Source organism: Mya arenaria, chromosome 13 (assembly GCF_026914265.1).
Source record: "Mya arenaria isolate MELC-2E11 chromosome 13, ASM2691426v1".
In the NCBI taxonomy this organism is placed as follows: Eukaryota; Metazoa; Mollusca; class Bivalvia; order Myida; family Myidae; genus Mya; species Mya arenaria.
In genome coordinates, this window is record NC_069134.1 from 2,970,018 (window position 1) to 2,988,965 (window position 18,948).

The following is an 18,948-nucleotide window of genomic DNA, read 5'->3' on the forward strand; positions in this document are numbered from 1 at the left end:
GTTGCAAGCATATTGAAATATGTGATTGATAGTTTGTGTACTTTTTTATTTAAATCTTACAAAATAGCATGCTATTAAATAACGACCTTTGTAGATACACTTGTTTGGCTGGTGACAGACGAAAGTGTTCCCAGGAGAAAAGTTGTGTGGAATATATATGTGTAAAGGACCGGGTCCGGGGAAAGAGCGGAATATATCTTTAAATGCAAAAGGAATAACGTCGTATTAAATCATTTTAATTGTGTAACCTGGTCACGAAGAGTACTGAATATACCACCCTGCTAGCTCAGTTACGAAATGTTAATCTTGACTCTTGTTTCAGAGTAGTTACTTGGCGCTTTTGTTTCCTAAGTATTCAAAATCCAATGACACAAGTGCATAGCTGTTGAACCAATGAATCGGAATTTCCCCGAGAAAGGAGTCAAAAGGAAATAAGATATATAAGCGTTACGCTAATATCCGGCAGTATGTCCACTTTCGGCTATTTTGTACTGAATTACATATTTCTCTAATGGTTCATAATGCAGTAGCGCCATCGGCTTTTCAGCTGTACGTAAAAGGAGAAGGTTTTCATACATGTCATGGAAGATGTACATTATTCAACCAGTAAAACGGGCAATATCATATAAATGCTAAATACATCAAAAGTCGTTTAGAAATGTCATGTCGGAGTTTCGGAATCTATTAAAAAAATCCTATATATTCAACCTAGTAATACTGAGTTTCAGAATTGAGACGACGCAACATGAAAAGTAATTTATAAGCTAGCTAGTGCAGAAGTTGTGCGCCTGCTGAACTTAACGTGGCCGGGGAACGAGATTGTGATAATTCTGTGACATAGTACCTTTTCAAATGGTTCATAATTATAACCCTCATATATGTTGAGGTACCGGTGAAGGAGTTTACATGCTGGGGCTGAGGGATCGTATGCATTAAGCCTATCTAAGATGAGATCATGTGGCAGGCAGTCGAATGCTTTTGAGAGTTCCATTAGAACTGCGCCTACACATTTGTTCTCATCATTTTTTTTCGAGTCTTCCACCAGCCCTAAAGGTCAAAGGGTAGTTTGACATCCAAATGTTGTTCTGAATTCTGCCAGGAAAGGATGAAAAATGTTATCAAAATGACTAATCAGTTGCTCACTTATGACCCGTTCATGTAATTTGGACATTGATGGTAAATACTGACTGGTCTATAGTTCTTTTCAATAAAGGGATCATCTTTCTTGAAAATAGGGGTTACTTGTGCTAGCTTAAGACTATTTGGAAATGATCCTTGGCTTATAATTTCATTGGCCATGTTTCGGATGGGAACCTGTAAAGTATCTTTGCCAGCAATGATGATTTTGGGAGGAATCAGATCTATACCAGTTGCTTTTTGGGGATTTAACCTGTCAATGTACTTTCCAATATCTTTATCGGTGAAAGTGAAAGTCAGGTGACATTTGGCAGTTTTCCATTATTTTGTCAAGACTAGGGTGTTTATCTTTAACCCGAGTTCCAGATATTTCAATATTTTCGGCTATATTCATGTAAAATGAGTTGATTTTATTGGCCACCAGCTTTTGATCAGAAACCTATTTCCCTATGTTGTCATTGAGTATTATTGGGTTATCTGATTTATTTGTAGGTTACTGTGAGAGAAAAGGTTAAATTGTCGGCCAGAAGTCCTTAGACTTGGGTCCTCCACTACAGCTATAGATTCTCGTTTCACCTTGGTTTTGAGATTTCTGAGCTTAGTGTAGTTTAACCAGTTCAATGGCCATGTTCTGATTTCTGTTATAGGTGTTTCTTGCTTGACGAGCCTTGTAAATTAGTTTACGGTACCTAGAGTTCATATAAGGCTGTGGATTCCTTTTTGGGGTTTTGTGTTTTACTGGGGCATGCTCGTCAATAACTTGTTTCAATTTCAGGTGTTTGTGAGCCAAATCAATATCGTCCATGTCCTCATAGATATGGGCGAGATGGAACGGTACATGGGAAAATGTTCAATAAATGATTTGTTGTCAAAGTTCTTGTATGACCTGAAAGTGACCTTCTTTTTCATAAATGGCTCACGTTGTTTTCTTAAACTGGTAGCTATGAGGTTGTGCCGGTCGCTTAGGCCGCAATTAAAGTTCACAGTATTACACATGAAAGACTTTGCATTGGTGAGAATAACGTCAATACGTGTGGGCCTGCAATTTTTCATAAACCATGTAGGTTCAGAGATAATATTTTCCAGGCTAAAGTTATCACAAATGTTATGAAGAGTTTTACATTTTTCTCTTTTCAGTTAGTAATAATTCAAATCTCATATGCAGATAATGTGTTCAAAAGTTATTTACATTTTGTCCAAACACTTAGAAGTATAATTTTCAAAGTCTGGATACACCAATACTTAAAAAAACAAATATTATGTAATACAAATAACAAGTACGCTATCTCAGGACAAATATCATAAAGAATGTGTTACGCTTTGATATAATAATTGTAAAAAACTACCAAAATGTAAAAAAAAAAATGTGTCGGAGACCGGGTTCGAACCCGCGTCGCCAAAATTGAAGTGCAGCGTCTTACTCACTGAGCTACAAAGACTTAATTCTAATCGGATGACATAATTAAGCTATACACCTACCTCGGTAATATCACGTGATAACACCGACTAGCCAATCACGCATAAGGAATGAATTCTACCTGGTAGACATACCCAGTAATCTTTTTTAATGGAAAAATACGAAATAACTGCTAAACTTAAATAAATTGTAAACTATGTAGTACTTCAGTTAGTAAGTTTCAATGCATTGTACACATCGATGCCAAGTTTATGTCAGTTTTCGACAATTTTCTTCTTTTTTCCACCATTTTATCATACGTGAGACAGCCCCTTTAAACGCCAGTGGCGTAGAAACTCATTGTGAGAGGTAACTGCTTGCACTGTGAAGAAACAAACCTTCCAGCTATCTTACAAACAGAAAGCAACGTGTCAAACTTGGTTAAATTACCAGTGAGTGGGACTTCATCCTGAAAGGCGTACCAAAAGGATCAATATTAGGGCCTTTATTTTTCAACATCTTCCTAAACGACATCTTCTACTTTATCACTAATGCAGCTTTGTATAATTATGCAGATTACAATGCTCTTTCTGTGTGTGATAAAAATCCAGATGATGTTAAGACCACTCTTGAAGAAGAAAGTAACATTTTGATAAACTGATTTACCTCCAATCAAATGCAGGCTAACCCTGACAAATTTCAGGCAATTTCGGTTGGCTCAAGGTCTGATAAAGAAATAAAACAATTCAATATACTTAATCCCACCATTTTTTGTGAAGAGCAAGTGAAACTTATAGGTGTTGAGGTAGATAGTTTATTAAATTTTGATGTCCAGAGGAACAAAAAAGCAGCTAAGCAATTGAATATTCTTCAAAGACTCGGCAAATTTTTAACAATCAATACTGAGCTAAGTATCTTTAAATCTTTTATCAGATCCAATTTCAACTTCTGTCCTGTCGTTTGGCATTTTTGTAGCAAGACCAACACAGCAAAATATGAAAAGATTCAATACAGAGCTTTAAAAATTGTTTTTAATGATTACACCTCAACTTACGAAAATCTTCTATATAGAGTTCATTGCCAACATTACATTTGAGCAGGGTAAGATACATTGCTATTGAAACTTGCAAATGTCTGTAATGTATCTCACCAGAATATGTTCAAAACCTTGTAATTTTTAAGACATGTAATTTTAATCTGAGATACGAAAACTGTGTAGACATTCCATCAGTAGGACAACCAAATAAGGGAAAAACTCTTTTCGCTTTGAGGCCAGTCAGATATGGATCGAACAGCCTCCCAAAGTAAATAAGGTGCTCCCAAAACTACCTGGAATTTAGAAGGCTGATCCGCACCTGGACAGGTCCCTCTTGTAAATGTTCAATGTGTAAATAATACCTTTTTGCTTTAAAAATACAAGAAATTGAGAACTATAAGATGTTTCACTAATATCTTTATCCATTGTCTTAACGGAAAGGGAGTTTTGTTTTGAGTGGGATGGCTTACACCCCCTTCTAACTAAAATAACAACTTATTAAATTAAATTTACATGGGCTAATATCTAATTATGATTGTTTTAAATGTATATAACATCTGTCGAACGCATACAACTACTTGTGTTTTCCTTTCGGCAAGTATTTTGTTTTAGGTGTTACGAATTTACTTTTTCAATTAACATTATTTTACAGTGATAGGTGTAATATCAAAATAACATGATAAATATCATACCTCCCCTAAGCAATACTTTTTTACATTTGTATTTAGGGGCATAAGAGTGAACGGTCATGCTATTTTTGCTCTCTCGCAAAATCAGGATTTACTATGTGATATTCCTGGAATTCTATGGATTATCTTATACCAGTGTTTAGGTCTTTTGCATACGGATATATACAAAAACTGTTCATTTGTTTTCAATTAATGAGTTGTGAGTAAATCAAGAAAATTGTGAAAACAATGAAACACAGTGGGATAGAAAGGTGTCTAAAATATGGTTGTTAACCTGTAAATATTCAAAAAAGGATTACGTGAACACTTCTTACTGTAATATTACGGATAACGGTCAACGGTTATAAAGAACAGAGATCAAGGTATGGAATTTGATCCGGTGCTAAATCAAGACAATACCGAGGTAAAGGTACCCTTTACACATAGCCCCTGCAGCAATGTCCATGGCAACATTAATGACAATGAAGTGTGACTCGATGCCCTTAATAATGATATTGACAATTATGGAAATGGCGATTCATTCACAGGAATCTTGCAACAAGATCAATTCTACCAAGAATATAATAGACTTGTCTCTTGGTTTGGAGAATTACCATCCGGTATGTTCATTGCTAGGAGTCTGCGCGAGTATGCGTCATCTGAGGTCGATCTGGAAACCACGAGACAAATTTTCTTCGAAGCATTAAAGTCCTACGATGACTTTCCTTTCTTAGATTGTTCGGAACTGAAACGACGAATGGCTTCTCGCAGAGGTGAAAAACTATCAGTAAAACTCGCTAATGATATCCACATCCTTTTATCTGTAATGGAGGGGGAGGACTTCTCCTCTATGAAGGACCTTATCAGCAACAGTAAACGCTCAGTGTCGCAAACGCCAGCTAGAAAGGTGACAACGGACCCCGGAAGTGGTTCATGCACACACGCAGCGGAAGTCACACTTCTGAAGGAGTCACTGGCCAATGTTCAGACTGAATTGCTTAATGTAAAACAGACAATGTTTGCAAATGACAAAATAAATTCTCAGGAAACGAAGGTGATAAATCAGAAAATCGCCGACATAAAGACGGTCGTGCTCGGTGAAGTACGCGCACTCATCGAACCTCTCGAAGTGGAAATTAAAGCAATTGAACATCGCCTAGACAGACTAGAACATTTTATTGATAATGCTAGTATACTTGCGATCACAAAATTGCACGTGTCTTTTTATGGTCTTGACGATACTACCAGCCCCCCTCAAGAACAACACTATACAAATAACAACGACACGTTGCATGTGACCACGGCACCAAATGTGCAGACCGGAAAGTTATCGCATGACGGCGTAAACCACGCATCCACAGCTATTCGTGTAAATGCTCCACACAGCGTACATCATACTCCGCGCTCATTCACTTCAGAAGCCACATGCGGCCCACCAGGGCCGCAGCCACGGGATTAATGTGCAGTCTTCTGAGACATTCAAGATCCCGGTACTTGTTTCCTCGCGGCAAGAACAGCCCCCTTTTGGAGATGATGAAGAATATGTTGAAAACGTCCATGCAGACAATACAGGGTTCGAGTCTCCTATAAGACGTACGGCAAAACGCTTCTTCATAGGTGGTTACAACAAGTCAATGACAACCACACAGCTGGCGGCCTATGTGAATGCCCGTGGCCCAACAGTATCGAATATTCTTATATTTCCCATGCGAAGGTATCCGGACAAATTTATTGTCCGCCTAAACGTCTATGCCGACAGTAAAGCCGATCTTGTTCTGTGTGAAAATTTGTGGCCTGAATTTGTGAACTGCCAACCCTGGCAATCCCGGACCAATATAAGGAAACAGCGACGGAGGTGGTCTCAAGGGCGTCCGCCTCGTTTCCAAAACGGAACCGGAAATACTGATACACGCCACCATCCCAGGTATTGCGTAGATTATGACCGTTACGAAGTGCAGCACGAGGACGAGCGTCCCGGAAGTGACGGCAGCATACAGAGTGAACAACGTAGCCATAATTATAATAGATTCGAACACTTGCGATATCTAAATGACTCTGAATATAGCTACTAAAAGATCAATGTTTACAAGGGTACTAATTTTGACATATTTTCTAGTTATGAATGTAAACATTTTGACGTGGAATGTCACGGGTGTCTTTTCCAGTGCGACATTTCTTATTGATACACTGACTAGCAAAGACATTGATATATGTGGTATCTCTGAACATTGGCTGTATCCGGATAATGTGCATTTTTTAGACAATTTAACTTCCGATTACTGTGCTTATGCCGTTTGTGATAATGCCTTATATGACATGACTAGGCATAGAAAGGTCGGAAAAGGCGGTGTTGCTATACTATTCCACAAACGCTTGAGAGATAGAGTTGTGCCTTTACATATTAATGACGACAATATAATTGGTATTTAAGTGCAGATAACCCCCGATAACTACATGTTCTTTTTTCAGGTTTATCTACCTTACACGAATCATTCAATTACTATGTATAGGGAAAATATAGATCAACTGTATGACTTATGGAACATTTACTCCCCTGAAGGTATATATGCTTGTTTCTGGGAGATTTTAATGCAAATATCTATATCAGTTATTGTACTCCTAACACTCGCAACATACACTTTACACATTTTTTAAGCAATTGCAACCTAGTACCAATAAATTGTACACCACTTTGTGCTGGCTCAAATTCTACCTTTGTTTCATATGATGGTCAATATCATTCAGTCATAGACTATAATGGATGTAATGTTATGAGCACAGAAGCTCCGGCTCTATATGCAAATTAGTAACCGCCCTGCTAAGGCACCAAGGTGGAACCCCTAGAAGTATCAGAGAGGCAGTATGATTCAGACTATTGATGTACTCTTATTTGTTTGCCATTAGAAATATCTGACTGTGTTGTTGAATGTAATGTGTTTGGTGACGATTGTTTAAATGTATCACGTCATAGACCGATATATGTTAAATTAATGCTGCCTGATTTCGTGGATGCAAATTGTTCTAGTAAATTCATAAGTATCAATTGGGACAAGCTTAAGGCCGATAATATTTCACAGTACGTGGATTTATTCACGAATGCCAGAGAACTAAGTTCATTAAAATACGACAGCCTTAATAGTGCGGATATCGATAATGCATATGATCTGGTGAAAAATCGTATTAACGACTTTTCTTCGAAATTTCTCCCACAGAAGTCGTATGCAAAGTTTCTGAAACCTTACCGGAGTGAAATTCTTAAAACAGCGCATAAAAAAATATGAACAGACTGAAAACCGCATGGTGTGCAGATGACCGGCCGCGGCAGACACTGTGTATGTCGTACGTCAATTATAAAACTGATAAACGTCAATTCAGACGGCTACACAGAAACAGTGTTAATCAGTATCTAGTAAAGCTTGACCAGGAAATAGACAGGAAGGCTGAAGAAGATTCAAAAGGATTCTGGTGTCTTGTGAAAAGGCGGAGAAACACTAAGAAGAATCTTGTAGGGGCGGGATTGAACTTTGATGGTTCCGTCGTCAGGGACCAAAGCGTAATTACGGGCAAATGGGCTGAATATTTCCAAGAATTATATACACCAATGACAGATGAAAGATTCGACAACACATGGAAGGAGACTGCTGAAACGGAAGTAAGCAATGGTTTAATAAATATTTAACCGGATCCCGAAATCACAGTTAACCCCGAGTGTGTCTCTAACGCTATAGCTGTCGCCCCAACTGGCAAGGCTGCTGGTGACGACCGAATCCAGCATGAACATCTTAAGTGCGCCAAAGAAGTCCTATCACCGATTCTCGCTAACTTATTCACACAGATGTTAAGGCAAGGCTACATACCTGCATCAATGAAACGTGGAATTATAATCACACTGCATAAAGGTGGCAAAACAAGAGAAGACAATCCAGACAATTATAGAGCCGTTACGCTGATATCTATATTTTTAAGTTATTCGAGCACGTTTTGTTGGCTCGTACACGTGATAACATTCTGTGTTACATAAATAAACAGCAATGCGGGTTTCAAGATGGTTTGGGCTGCAATATGACGTCTTTCATTCTTAGTGAGAGTATCTATTTCGCACAAGAGCACGGTTCGAAAGTGTACGTGGCATTTCTGGACTGTCGGAAAGCTTTCGACAAGGTTTGGCACTCAGGCCTCTTGTACAAATTAATGACTGAATGCTCATTGGACCCTACATCGATCCTAGCATACGCCCAGATATACTCCGATGTGTCCGGCTGTGTCAGATATGGAGGCAACACATCAGACTGGTTCCCGGTACGTCAAGGAAATCGACAGGGGGGGGGGGGGGGGGCAAAAGTTCCCCGATCCTATATCTCCTCTATATTAAGCAGCTTATCAACATGTTGGAGACAAGTGGTTACGGGATCTGTGTCTTCAACAACACGGTCAGCTCTCCTACAGTGACCGACGACATGCTTCTCATATCGTACTCCGCAAATGGCCTTCAAGCAATGTTAGACATTTGTAACAGTTATTCAGAGCGCTGGCGGTACGAATACAATGCCAATAAATGTTCTATTCTGGTCTTCAATGACAATATGATAATAACAATGTGCCTACATTTAAACTAGGGAACGATACAGTACATGTTGCTAAGGAATATGTTCACCTCGGAATAAAGTGTGACCCATTCTTGTCCTGCACTGCGAATGTCGACGACGCTTGTGTGAAAATGCGTGGTACCTTTCTGAATATCTGCAATAGTGGGTTATACCCGGAGAACCTCAATCCGCTTACATCATTGACTTTATACAATTCTGTCGTTATTCCAAAAGGTTTATATGGCTGCGAGTTCTGGACAATGTCTACAACGGATTTAATTAAATTAGAAAGGTCTCACAGATTTTGTGTCAAAATAATACAAGGTCTCACCAAAACTACAAATACAGATGTTGCATTATGTGCACTCGGAACTGTTTCCGTTGAAACTCTTGTAGACTTGAAGAAGCTTCAATTTTTGGGACAATTGTGTCAACTTCCGAATAAATATTTCGCAAAACATGCTTTAAACTACCAACTTGTTAGCTACTGTAATCTAGACAACCAATCAAAGGGATTTGTGCCTGAAATACATAGAATCATGAAGAAATACAATCTTGAGGATATACTGTGGGACTATGTTCACAATGGAAAGTTTCCTTCGAAGTGTATCTGGAAGAAATTACTTGATATGAAAGTCAGGAAACCTGCACAGAAACGACAGTTTGAACGTCATTAGGTTTTATACCGGCGCATGTACTAAGGGAAAATACTGCCGCTGGCGTTTGGTTTTCAGCGAGAAAACATCCTCGACTATTGTTAATAAGTAGACAGTTACTGCGTTCAATTGGTGCGCTCGGCTCAACTTTCATGCAAATGTGTGAAAAGTGTTATGTACATCACGACAATTACATTATACATAAATTGTGTTTCTGTCCCGAGATTACCACAGTCAGAGAGAAACTGTGGGGTCAAATTATAATCCAGCACGGATACACCAACTTCAGGGAACTATCACAAAGCTCTCTGAAAAATCAATGCCAAAACCTACTAGGTATAGCCACGGCTACCAACGATAATCACGAAATGAAAAACGTATATATTGCAATACTCATTTGCAATATGCTCCGGCTGTAATGTTATATAGTTTCTATTTAATATTTGAACTCATGCTTATTTGAATCTCTGGTACAAGGCAAAACACGCTTAGTTATTTTAGGGTTTCGCTTTCGAGCTAGATTAACTATATAAGTGTGTGGACATTATTATCACCCCGTGTACAGAATAAGTCTTCCTTCCACGTTTTTATACAAGAAGGATGCTCTTATATACTGTATAGGACTTTTGAAAACAAATCTGAACAGGTTCTCTAATTTAACGTACATAATGTTGTGCAGACACAATAACCTAACGAATACATATTTGGTTGTATGTATTCTGTTTGCACTTTTTTAACTCTGTTAAAACACGTTTATATTACTGTAAGTGATTGTGTACTCTTGGTTTGTATATATATAACTACTTATATGCATATATCATTTCATGGTTGTAAATATAACTCTTTTCAACTCTTCATGTATTGGAGGAAATAAAGATTCATACTTCAATGTATATGATTACCCTTTAAGTTATACTTTTGAAACAACTAACCGTTTTACAGTGGTATTTCAACTAGTGGAACCGTGCGCGTATGGACTGGCCGTACCGCCGGGAAAACGTGTTGATGTTATCACGGTTTTCGATGCTCTAATCCAATTTTCCTATTTGTATTTGTATGCATGCTTCAATATGTGTTCATTTTAACATAATTGTATACCTTTATTTCCAGGTCACAAACTCATTATTATTTTTATTTGATATGTTATGAATGTCTGTTATTCATGTCGGAAAATAGCAAAATTTTCTTTGTGCGCTTGTAGTTATCAATTGTATATAAAAACAAAAGATTGTTTATGTTGTACATACTATTTATTATATTCTTCATGTTACGGGGGAATAGGAATATATCTTTCTATCCATCCAAGACCGTTTAATCGTACAATATGCATTACCCTGTCCACCCCGTTGCAGTGGTCAGTGGAGCACATTCATCGAGGTTTAGTTATACCGGTTGACATACTTCCATCCCCGCTCTTAACCTTAATCGAGCTAGCTAGATTTTGAAGGCTTGAAAGGGAACAACAAGTAAACAATTCTATCAAACCCATGTTTGGTGTGCACTGCAAGACTTGTAAGGGGTAATCACTGTGCGTGATAATGTGAAACACAATTATAGTTTCATGCAGCCTTAATCGATTAATTTTTCTGACATCAAGCAAGCGTGCTTTTTCCGTTTCCTTTCTACTCGGTGTTTCCCAAGTGGAATATCATTGTAAGTTAGTGTTGTCATATCGGTAAAATCTATTACTAATATAAGCCAAAAATTTGTATAACTGATTGAAAATGTTAAGAATGTTCTCATATTTATGATTTAATGTTTATTTTGCAGAAGGACGTCCGTTTCTCGACATGGCTGGTTCGGATACGGAAGGGTAATATTTGGTTTCTACAATATTAATTTCTTGCACGTCTAAAGCATTTTCTTAAGATTTCCATTAATGGCAGTTATGTTTGTGTTTACCTGTATCTAAATGTTTTGATGACATTCGATTTTTATTGATTAATTTTAACAGACGTGTCAGTCTGAGTCGTAGGTGAATTATAACTATTTTGTGAATTTAACAGAGATGATGTTCCCACAGTGGCAGGAGCTATGGATGTGATGACTGCCCTGCAGGAAGTCCTCAAAACTGCACTTATCAGCGACGGGCTCGCCCGAGGTCTCCATGAATGTGCAAAAGCACTTGACAAGTAAGTATCAAACGGGGGATTAACCCCGTACCTTTCGACCTGCAGCCGACACATCAAACGCATTTCCATAAATGCTAGCTCAACAGCGAGACTGTAATGCCCTCTACGGCTGTTACTATATTATTATAATGACTAGGATCATTTTAAAGAAATATTTGTGTTCCATATTAATTAAATGTTTTTTTCCATGTAAAACTGTGAATATATCGATACTATGTAGCTCCCTCCTATTCAACTGTTAAAGATCTTTTAAAACATTTTTAGACGTCAGGCCCATATGTGTGTTCTCGCCAACAACTGTGACGAGGCCATGTATGTGAAACTTGTGGAGGCTCTCTGTGCTGAACATGGAATCAACCTCATCAAGGTAAGGCTTCTAATGTGAAGGGTATAATCTCGGTTCTCACTATAACCATGGCATTTAAAAATTCCAGTTGCAAATTGAGAAAAAGGTGCTCAGCCAATCATTGTATTATTTTGTCTCCCTGATGAACACCAACAACATCCTCATATAATTTTTATTTATATTAAGTTTAATTAGATCAGACAAACATTTACAGAATGACAAAGGTTTTGGTAATTTCCACCTTTCTCAACAGTTACTGAAGGTATTTAGATTGACTGCACACGTCTGGATCTAAACCTGATTACGGAATCGAATGAATCTTGAAATATTGATTGATGTGAATGTGTGCACCTTTTACAGGGCTTTTTCACCTTCTTTGTTACGGGCCGAAATTAGGCTACTTCACAATTGGGAAAAATGGCATATTTTCCCAATTTCCAGATATTTTTTTCACAAAATTCCCAGATATTTTTCCCAAAAAGGAAGAACTTACTTAAGAAATTAACAATAATTTTTTTTTTTTCACATTTCATATTAAAAAGGTCATAATTGAAAAAAAAATCAGCTAGAAAGACTCAACATGTAAGAAAATATGAGCCTGTTTATTGTAACAGGAGTTCCAAGTTTCATATGGATACCTAGACCCGTGATTAAAAGGTGTCTTCAATCCTCATGTGGAATTTCCTATTTTGAGACGTTAACGCATTTAAAATTCCCAATTTGCAGAATTTCACGCGTTTAAATTTTCTAAAATGAAAAGGCTAGGCCTCTACACAATTTTTGGTGAAAAAGCCCCGTTTTAAGAATCATTTACTCAGGCACTTTGTTCCCAAGATACCCCCCCTTGTGCATTTTTTCAGCAAAATGTATGATATCCCAAGTATATCAACAATTTAAAGGAATTAATTGAAACTTGTTACATTCTAGTAGGTTATTTTTATTAATTGTATGAAACATGACTCGAAAACTACCGTAAGTAATAATATTGTTACAGAATATTTATCTGAAGTCTGGTGTATGTTAACAAGAAACATCAGCCTCATTCAGGTCAATGGGCTATTTTCTGACATGAATAAGATGCAAGTTTTCTCCCTTATATTTTGATGGTTTTTAGCTCGACTATTCGAAGAATAAGGAGAGCTATACTACTCACCCTGGCGTCGGCGTTGGCGTCATACCTTGGTTAAGGTTTTGCATGTAAGCACCTTTAAGTCATTATCTCAGTAAATACATCAGTTATTGCATTGAAACTTTGGATGTGTATTCCCAACTATCTAACATACTAAATTAATGAAGTTAGATAACAATTATTTGAATATAATGCAAATAATAGGGCCAAATAAAAAAATGTCTTGTTTCTGGTCACCCGACCGACCCTACTTTTTACCTCCCGACCGTTTTTTTTATAGCGTAAAGACCGTTTTTTTAATTAGCGTAAAGTGAGCCGGGATTCCCGGTCCCGGCGCCGAAGAGTAAACCGCGCTATCCGACAGTAATATTATATTCGTGACGTGTTTTTTATACGGCCGTGTCCAAGATGGCTGGCCCTGCGCAGACGACGTCTGTTACGCATTTGATAGCCATAAAAATAGACAAATGTTCGCACTTCGACGGTTGTAGTGTCATTAAAGTTGCCCATTCGCAAACAACAATAAAAAGTATTTTCATCAATTTACATGGCGAGCGAGAAAATGTCTGACTTGAAGCTAAATGTTCGGTAAGTTGTATGGTTGTTTAGATATCGTAAAAGGGCCATCGTAAAACAAATAATGCCTCGACCGAGAATGACAGTTTTGGCACCGACATTTTCGTAATTCAAAAGACTACATGTATACAAGGTTTATTTGAATCGGACGAATTAAGGCAAAATAATGCAGACGAAGCGTGAATCATTATGCTGAGTGAATGGATTTAAATACTTCGTCTCTCTCAAATACCGAACGTCATATTAAAACGTTTCATTTTTGGACCTTCGTTTTTAATGTTTTAAAGGATTAAAATTAATTTTCTGTATGAAGAACCATTGACATTACACTTAGTTAGATTTTGTCTCTGTGATGTTTAAATACCCAGTATTACGGTTTCTTCCATCCATGTTTATATTTGTTTTCTGACAAAGAATGACAATTGTTTCTTGAGATTATTTGAAATTCTAGTCTTGGACTTGTTGCTTCTTGTCATGTAATAGTGCTGTTGTTGTTCTGTTAAACTAATAAATACATAAATATGGTTATAAACTTGTGTCCAGTTTCCTTTAAGCCATATTTGATGGTGTTGTATTGGCAGACATCATCATTTTTCAAACGCTATACTATTTCATTCCAAAGGTTTGAATAAAAAAAAAAAAAAAAAAAAAAACACCTACCTACCGACCCTGTTTTTTTTGAGGCATGTGACCAGAAACAAGACATTTTTTTTTTTTTTGGCCTTGGCGTTTATTATTCGACTTAGAAATTCTGGTTAAGGTTTTGCGTGTAAGCACACATAGGTTAATATCTCAGCAACTACTTGAGGTATTGCATCGATACTTGATACAATGGTTCTCAACCATCCAATCTACTAAATTAACCAAGTTAGATAACTCTAGTTTGCATTTAATGCAAATAATTGCCCTTTATTATTTGACTTAGAAATTCTGGTTAAGGTTTTGCGTGTAAGCACACATAGGTTAATATCTCAGCAACTACTTGAGGTATTGCATTGAGACTTTATACAATGGTAGTCAACCATCCAACCTACTTAATTAACCAAGTTAGATAACTCTAGTTTGCATTTAATGCAAAATTATTGCCTTTTATTAGTCGACTTAGAAATTCTGGTTAAGGTTTTGCATGTAACCACATTTAAGTCAATATCTCAGCAAATATATCATGTATTGCATTGAAACATTAGATATGTATTCCCAGATAACATTTTTTTGAATATAATGCAAATTATGGGCCTTTATTATTTGACTTAGACATTCTGGTTAAGGTTTTGCATGTAAGCACACATAGGTTAATATCTCAGCAATTACTTGATGGATTGCATTGAGACTTTATACAATGGTACTCGACCATCCAATCTACTTAAATAACCAAGTAAGATAACTCCAGTTTGCATTAAATTGAAACAATGGCCCCTTTTTTATACGACATAAAAATTCTGGTTACGGTTTTGCATGTAACCACTTTTAAGTCAATACCTCAGTGAATACATCATGTTTTGCATTGAAACTTTACACACAGGCTCCCATCTATTTAACCTTCTTATTTAATCAAGTAAGATAACTCTATCTTTTATAATATATAATTTTTGCCCCTTAATTATGCGACTTAGAAATTCTGGTTAAGGTCTTGCATGTTAGCACACATAGGATAATATCTCAGCAACTATTTGATGTATTGCTTTGAGACTTTATACAATGGTATTCAACCACCCAACTTAATTGAATAACCAAGTTAGATAACTGTATTTTGCAAATAATGGCCCTTTATTTTTAGACTTAGAATAGTTAAAATTTCGCATGGAACCACATTCATGTTAATATCTCGGCACACCATGTACCGGTATTGCATTAAAATCTAATCTAACAGTGATCCATGCCTGTTTTGCCAAAACGTTTCAATCCTTACATTGAAAAGCGGCGGAATAGTCGAGCGCGCTGTCTCTGTGACAGCTCTTGTTATTATTAGTATTAGTTTGAAGTTGTAGGTAATACAGCTTGCCTCAAAAGTCATGCAAATCAGAAATGTTTGTTTGATTCTGATTTTATTCTACAATGCATGAAAGAGTTAACAAGGCCTATATGTTGGTTTTATAAGTGAACACTTGGTTTAATGTACACTTTTTTAAGTAATAATAGAACAAAAATATCTTGCTTTGTTCATCAATAACTTAGTCAAATGTTAATTTTACACTTGCAGGTGGATGATAACAAGAAACTAGGAGAATGGGTTGGTCTGTGCAAGATTGACAAGGAGGGCAAGGCCAGGAAAATTGTGGGATGCAGCTGTGTTGTTGTTAAAGTAAGGCTAACTGAAGTTCTACTTCAATCATATCGAACTAATGTCATGACCATTAAGTGAATAACTAATTTGTCATCCTAGTTTTGACAATCATCATTATGTTATTACAACAGTACCGGTAGCTTAAAAAGCACAAGCCCATAAGCCCTGTACTAGTATGATTCCATCCTGGCTTTCTCAAGTTCTGATATTTATCTTGTACAGCCTCAGCACTCTTTAAAAGAAAATGATGCCAAACATTCAGACTTGTCCATACTGGTGTCATGATTTCTACAAACTGGTAATATATATGTGCAAACATGTAGAAGATATTAAAGCTGGCATGGTTAAAATTTTGGACAAATGATGAGAGACCACATGCTCCCTCTTCTAAGAGTATGCTGCAGAGAAAAGTGTGATCACATGTCTGATATGTCCATTATAAATATGATGGTTATTTAATAATATTTAAATGGTTTTGGAGGGTTTCAAGTTGGTTTTAGGGCTTTTATGTAAAAGTATCGTGGCATCCTTACATTTTCGTGATATGGGAAAGTTATTTTGTAAATTTGCAAGCATAAGAACTGATAAGTAAATCATATCATTATAGAACTCATGTACATCTATAGTCTTTCTAATGGTTCAATGACATGAAGTATCATTTTGATGCTCAAGAATGGGCGGAATGAGCCTAGCATTGTTAAATAAAGATTTTTACTTAAAATTATAGTTTGGTGGAAAGTGAAAAAAGTAATGAGTTCACAGTTCCAGTCAAATGATGAGTATGCTGCAGAAAAGTGTGATCACAAGTCCATGAAATTACCATACATAAACTGGAGTTATTATGAAATGGTACTGGTCCCGGAATTATGAACCTGTTCACAGAACTGGACAAATGATGAGAGACCACATGCTCCCTCTTCTAAGAGTATACTGCGGAGAAAAGTGTGACCACATGTCTGATATGTCCATTGTAAAAGTTGATGAAATGAGATAGTATGCATAGGATAGAGATTATTTAGTAATTTCTTCATGAATAAGTAACCTAAGGAAGTTGAGTGCATATTGACAAGTTCATACTATTGGACAAATGATGAGAGACCACATGCTCCCTCTTCTAAGAGTATACTGCGGAGATAAGTGTGATCACATGTCTGACATGTCTATAAAATGATTAAACTTGATCAAGATATGAAATGATACTCCTCACTCCTTGAATTATGAACGAGTTCACAGAAACTGGACAAATGATGAGAGACCACATGCTCCCTCTTCTAAGAGTATACTGCGGAGAAAAGTGTGATCACATGTCTGAGGAGTCCATTGTAAAGCCTATTGAATAAAACTCAATCAAGAAATAATTTAAAGGCCTAGTTTAAGAAACGTTTGGCTTGATAATCCCTTCCTGTGCATCTCCTGCTAATTGCACAAGTGTCACAATAGGGGCCAATTTGCTGTGTATTTGTTTATTGGCTCAGGGCCATTTAGGGTCCATTTCAGTCATAAAACTTGTAAAACTGCACAGCAGGATATTCTGATCGGAGATCTGATAAGAGGGATAAAGGCGTATACTGCGGAGATAAGTGTGATCACATGTCTGACAAGTCTATAAAATGATTAAACTTGATCAAGATATATTATGAAATGATACTCTTCACTCCTGGAATTATGAACGAGTTCACAGAAACTGGACAAATGATGAGAGACCACATGCTCCCTCTTCTAAGAGTATACTGCAGAGAAAAGTGTGATCACATGTCTGACAAGTCCATTGTAAAGTCTATTGAATAAAACTCAATCAAGACATAATTTAAAGGCCTAGTTTAAGGAATATTTGGCATGATAATACCCTGCTGTGCATCTCCTGCTAATTGCACTAGTGCCACAGTAGGGGTCCAATTTCCTGTGTATTTGTTTATTGGCTCAGGCCCATTTAGGGTCCATTTCAGTCTTAAAACTTCTAAAACTGCACAGCAGGATATTCTGATCGGAGATCTGATAAGAGGGATCAAGGCAAGTAGATTAAGATCAATAAACAAAGGTTGTGTACTGTACATAGATTGGAAGGGGGTCACTTATAGAAGGCTTAAACTAGGCCTTTAAATCAAATGAAATAACATGGTGGAAACACTCGAGAATGGATGCTGGACACTAATGCAATTAATGTGACAAAACTACCTTGTTTTGTTTGTTTCCCTCACTCAACTTTTGTGTTTTTCAGGATTATGGAAAAGAATCACAAGCCCTGGATGTTCTCAACGAATACTTCAGAAATAAGAAATAACCTGTCAAAAGTGTGCTAATAAAATGGTGCAGTTTTGAGGAAAAAGAGTTGTTTTTTATTTACCTACATGAACAGGAGATTAAGCAATAGGGCCAGAGTTTTTTATCTTTAGATTTACGGGAGATTTTTCAAAAAGTTGGGTAAGGAGGAGGAAATAAAAATAAAAATAAAATGCAGAAAATGTCCCAAAGGATAAATAAATAAAAATAAAACGGATTTTTCTCCGATTTTTTTATTTTTTAAATCTTATATCATGAAGACAAAACACACCTTACTTGTGTCAGCTATTTCATAGGCTGAAAAAAGGGTGATATATCACCATTAAGTTTCAAAAGCATAATTAAAAGATCCTTTTATTGACTGAAAATATTGACCTCAACACTGTGAGTTCAAACGCTCATTGAAATTAATTGTATATATTTGTTCGAATGCATCTATGCACATGAGGTGCATATATTATCAACCCATGGATTTTATGAAACATGTCAGTGTAAAAAAGAAGTTTAAATGGCCAATTCTAACCTTTTGCCCACAATATAAGCATATCCTTTCCATTGTGAAGTAATCAAACATTGAACACAGTTTCAGACACGGTATAATAAGGAGGTCAAATGTGTTTTTCTGTCTGTAACGAAATAGCACCGTGACAATTTACCGTGATGTAGTTTTTATAAAGAAAATATAACTGAAAAAAGTAGAAGCCCTGATGGAGATTCCTCTT

The 18,948-nt window shown here is 36.7% G+C and overlaps 1 protein-coding gene across 1 annotated transcript; it reads left to right on the forward strand.

Annotated features, from left to right (window-relative positions):
* The first annotated feature begins 11,046 nt into the window (after positions 1–11,046).
* LOC128214606 (40S ribosomal protein S12-like) lies at positions 11,047–18,272 on the forward strand. Its single transcript, XM_052921168.1, has 6 exons — positions 11,047–11,132; positions 11,250–11,292; positions 11,486–11,611; positions 11,876–11,978; positions 15,863–15,964; positions 18,165–18,272. The coding sequence occupies exons 2-6, from the start codon at positions 11,270–11,272 to the stop codon at positions 18,225–18,227; spliced, it is 417 nt and encodes a 138-aa protein (XP_052777128.1). The 5' UTR covers positions 11,047–11,132; positions 11,250–11,269; the 3' UTR covers positions 18,228–18,272.
* Positions 18,273–18,948: the final 676 nt, after the last annotated feature.

Excerpts from the sequence above, each read along its gene's own strand:
- LOC128214606 (XM_052921168.1), top strand. The coding sequence starts at position 11,270 with ATGGCTGGTTCGGATACGGAAGG. Across the intron at positions 11,979-15,862 it reads ATGGAATCAACCTCATCAAG|GTGGATGATAACAAGAAACT; the intron begins GTAAGGCTTCTA and ends TTACACTTGCAG. Across the intron at positions 15,965-18,164 it reads GCAGCTGTGTTGTTGTTAAA|GATTATGGAAAAGAATCACA; the intron begins GTAAGGCTAACT and ends TGTGTTTTTCAG.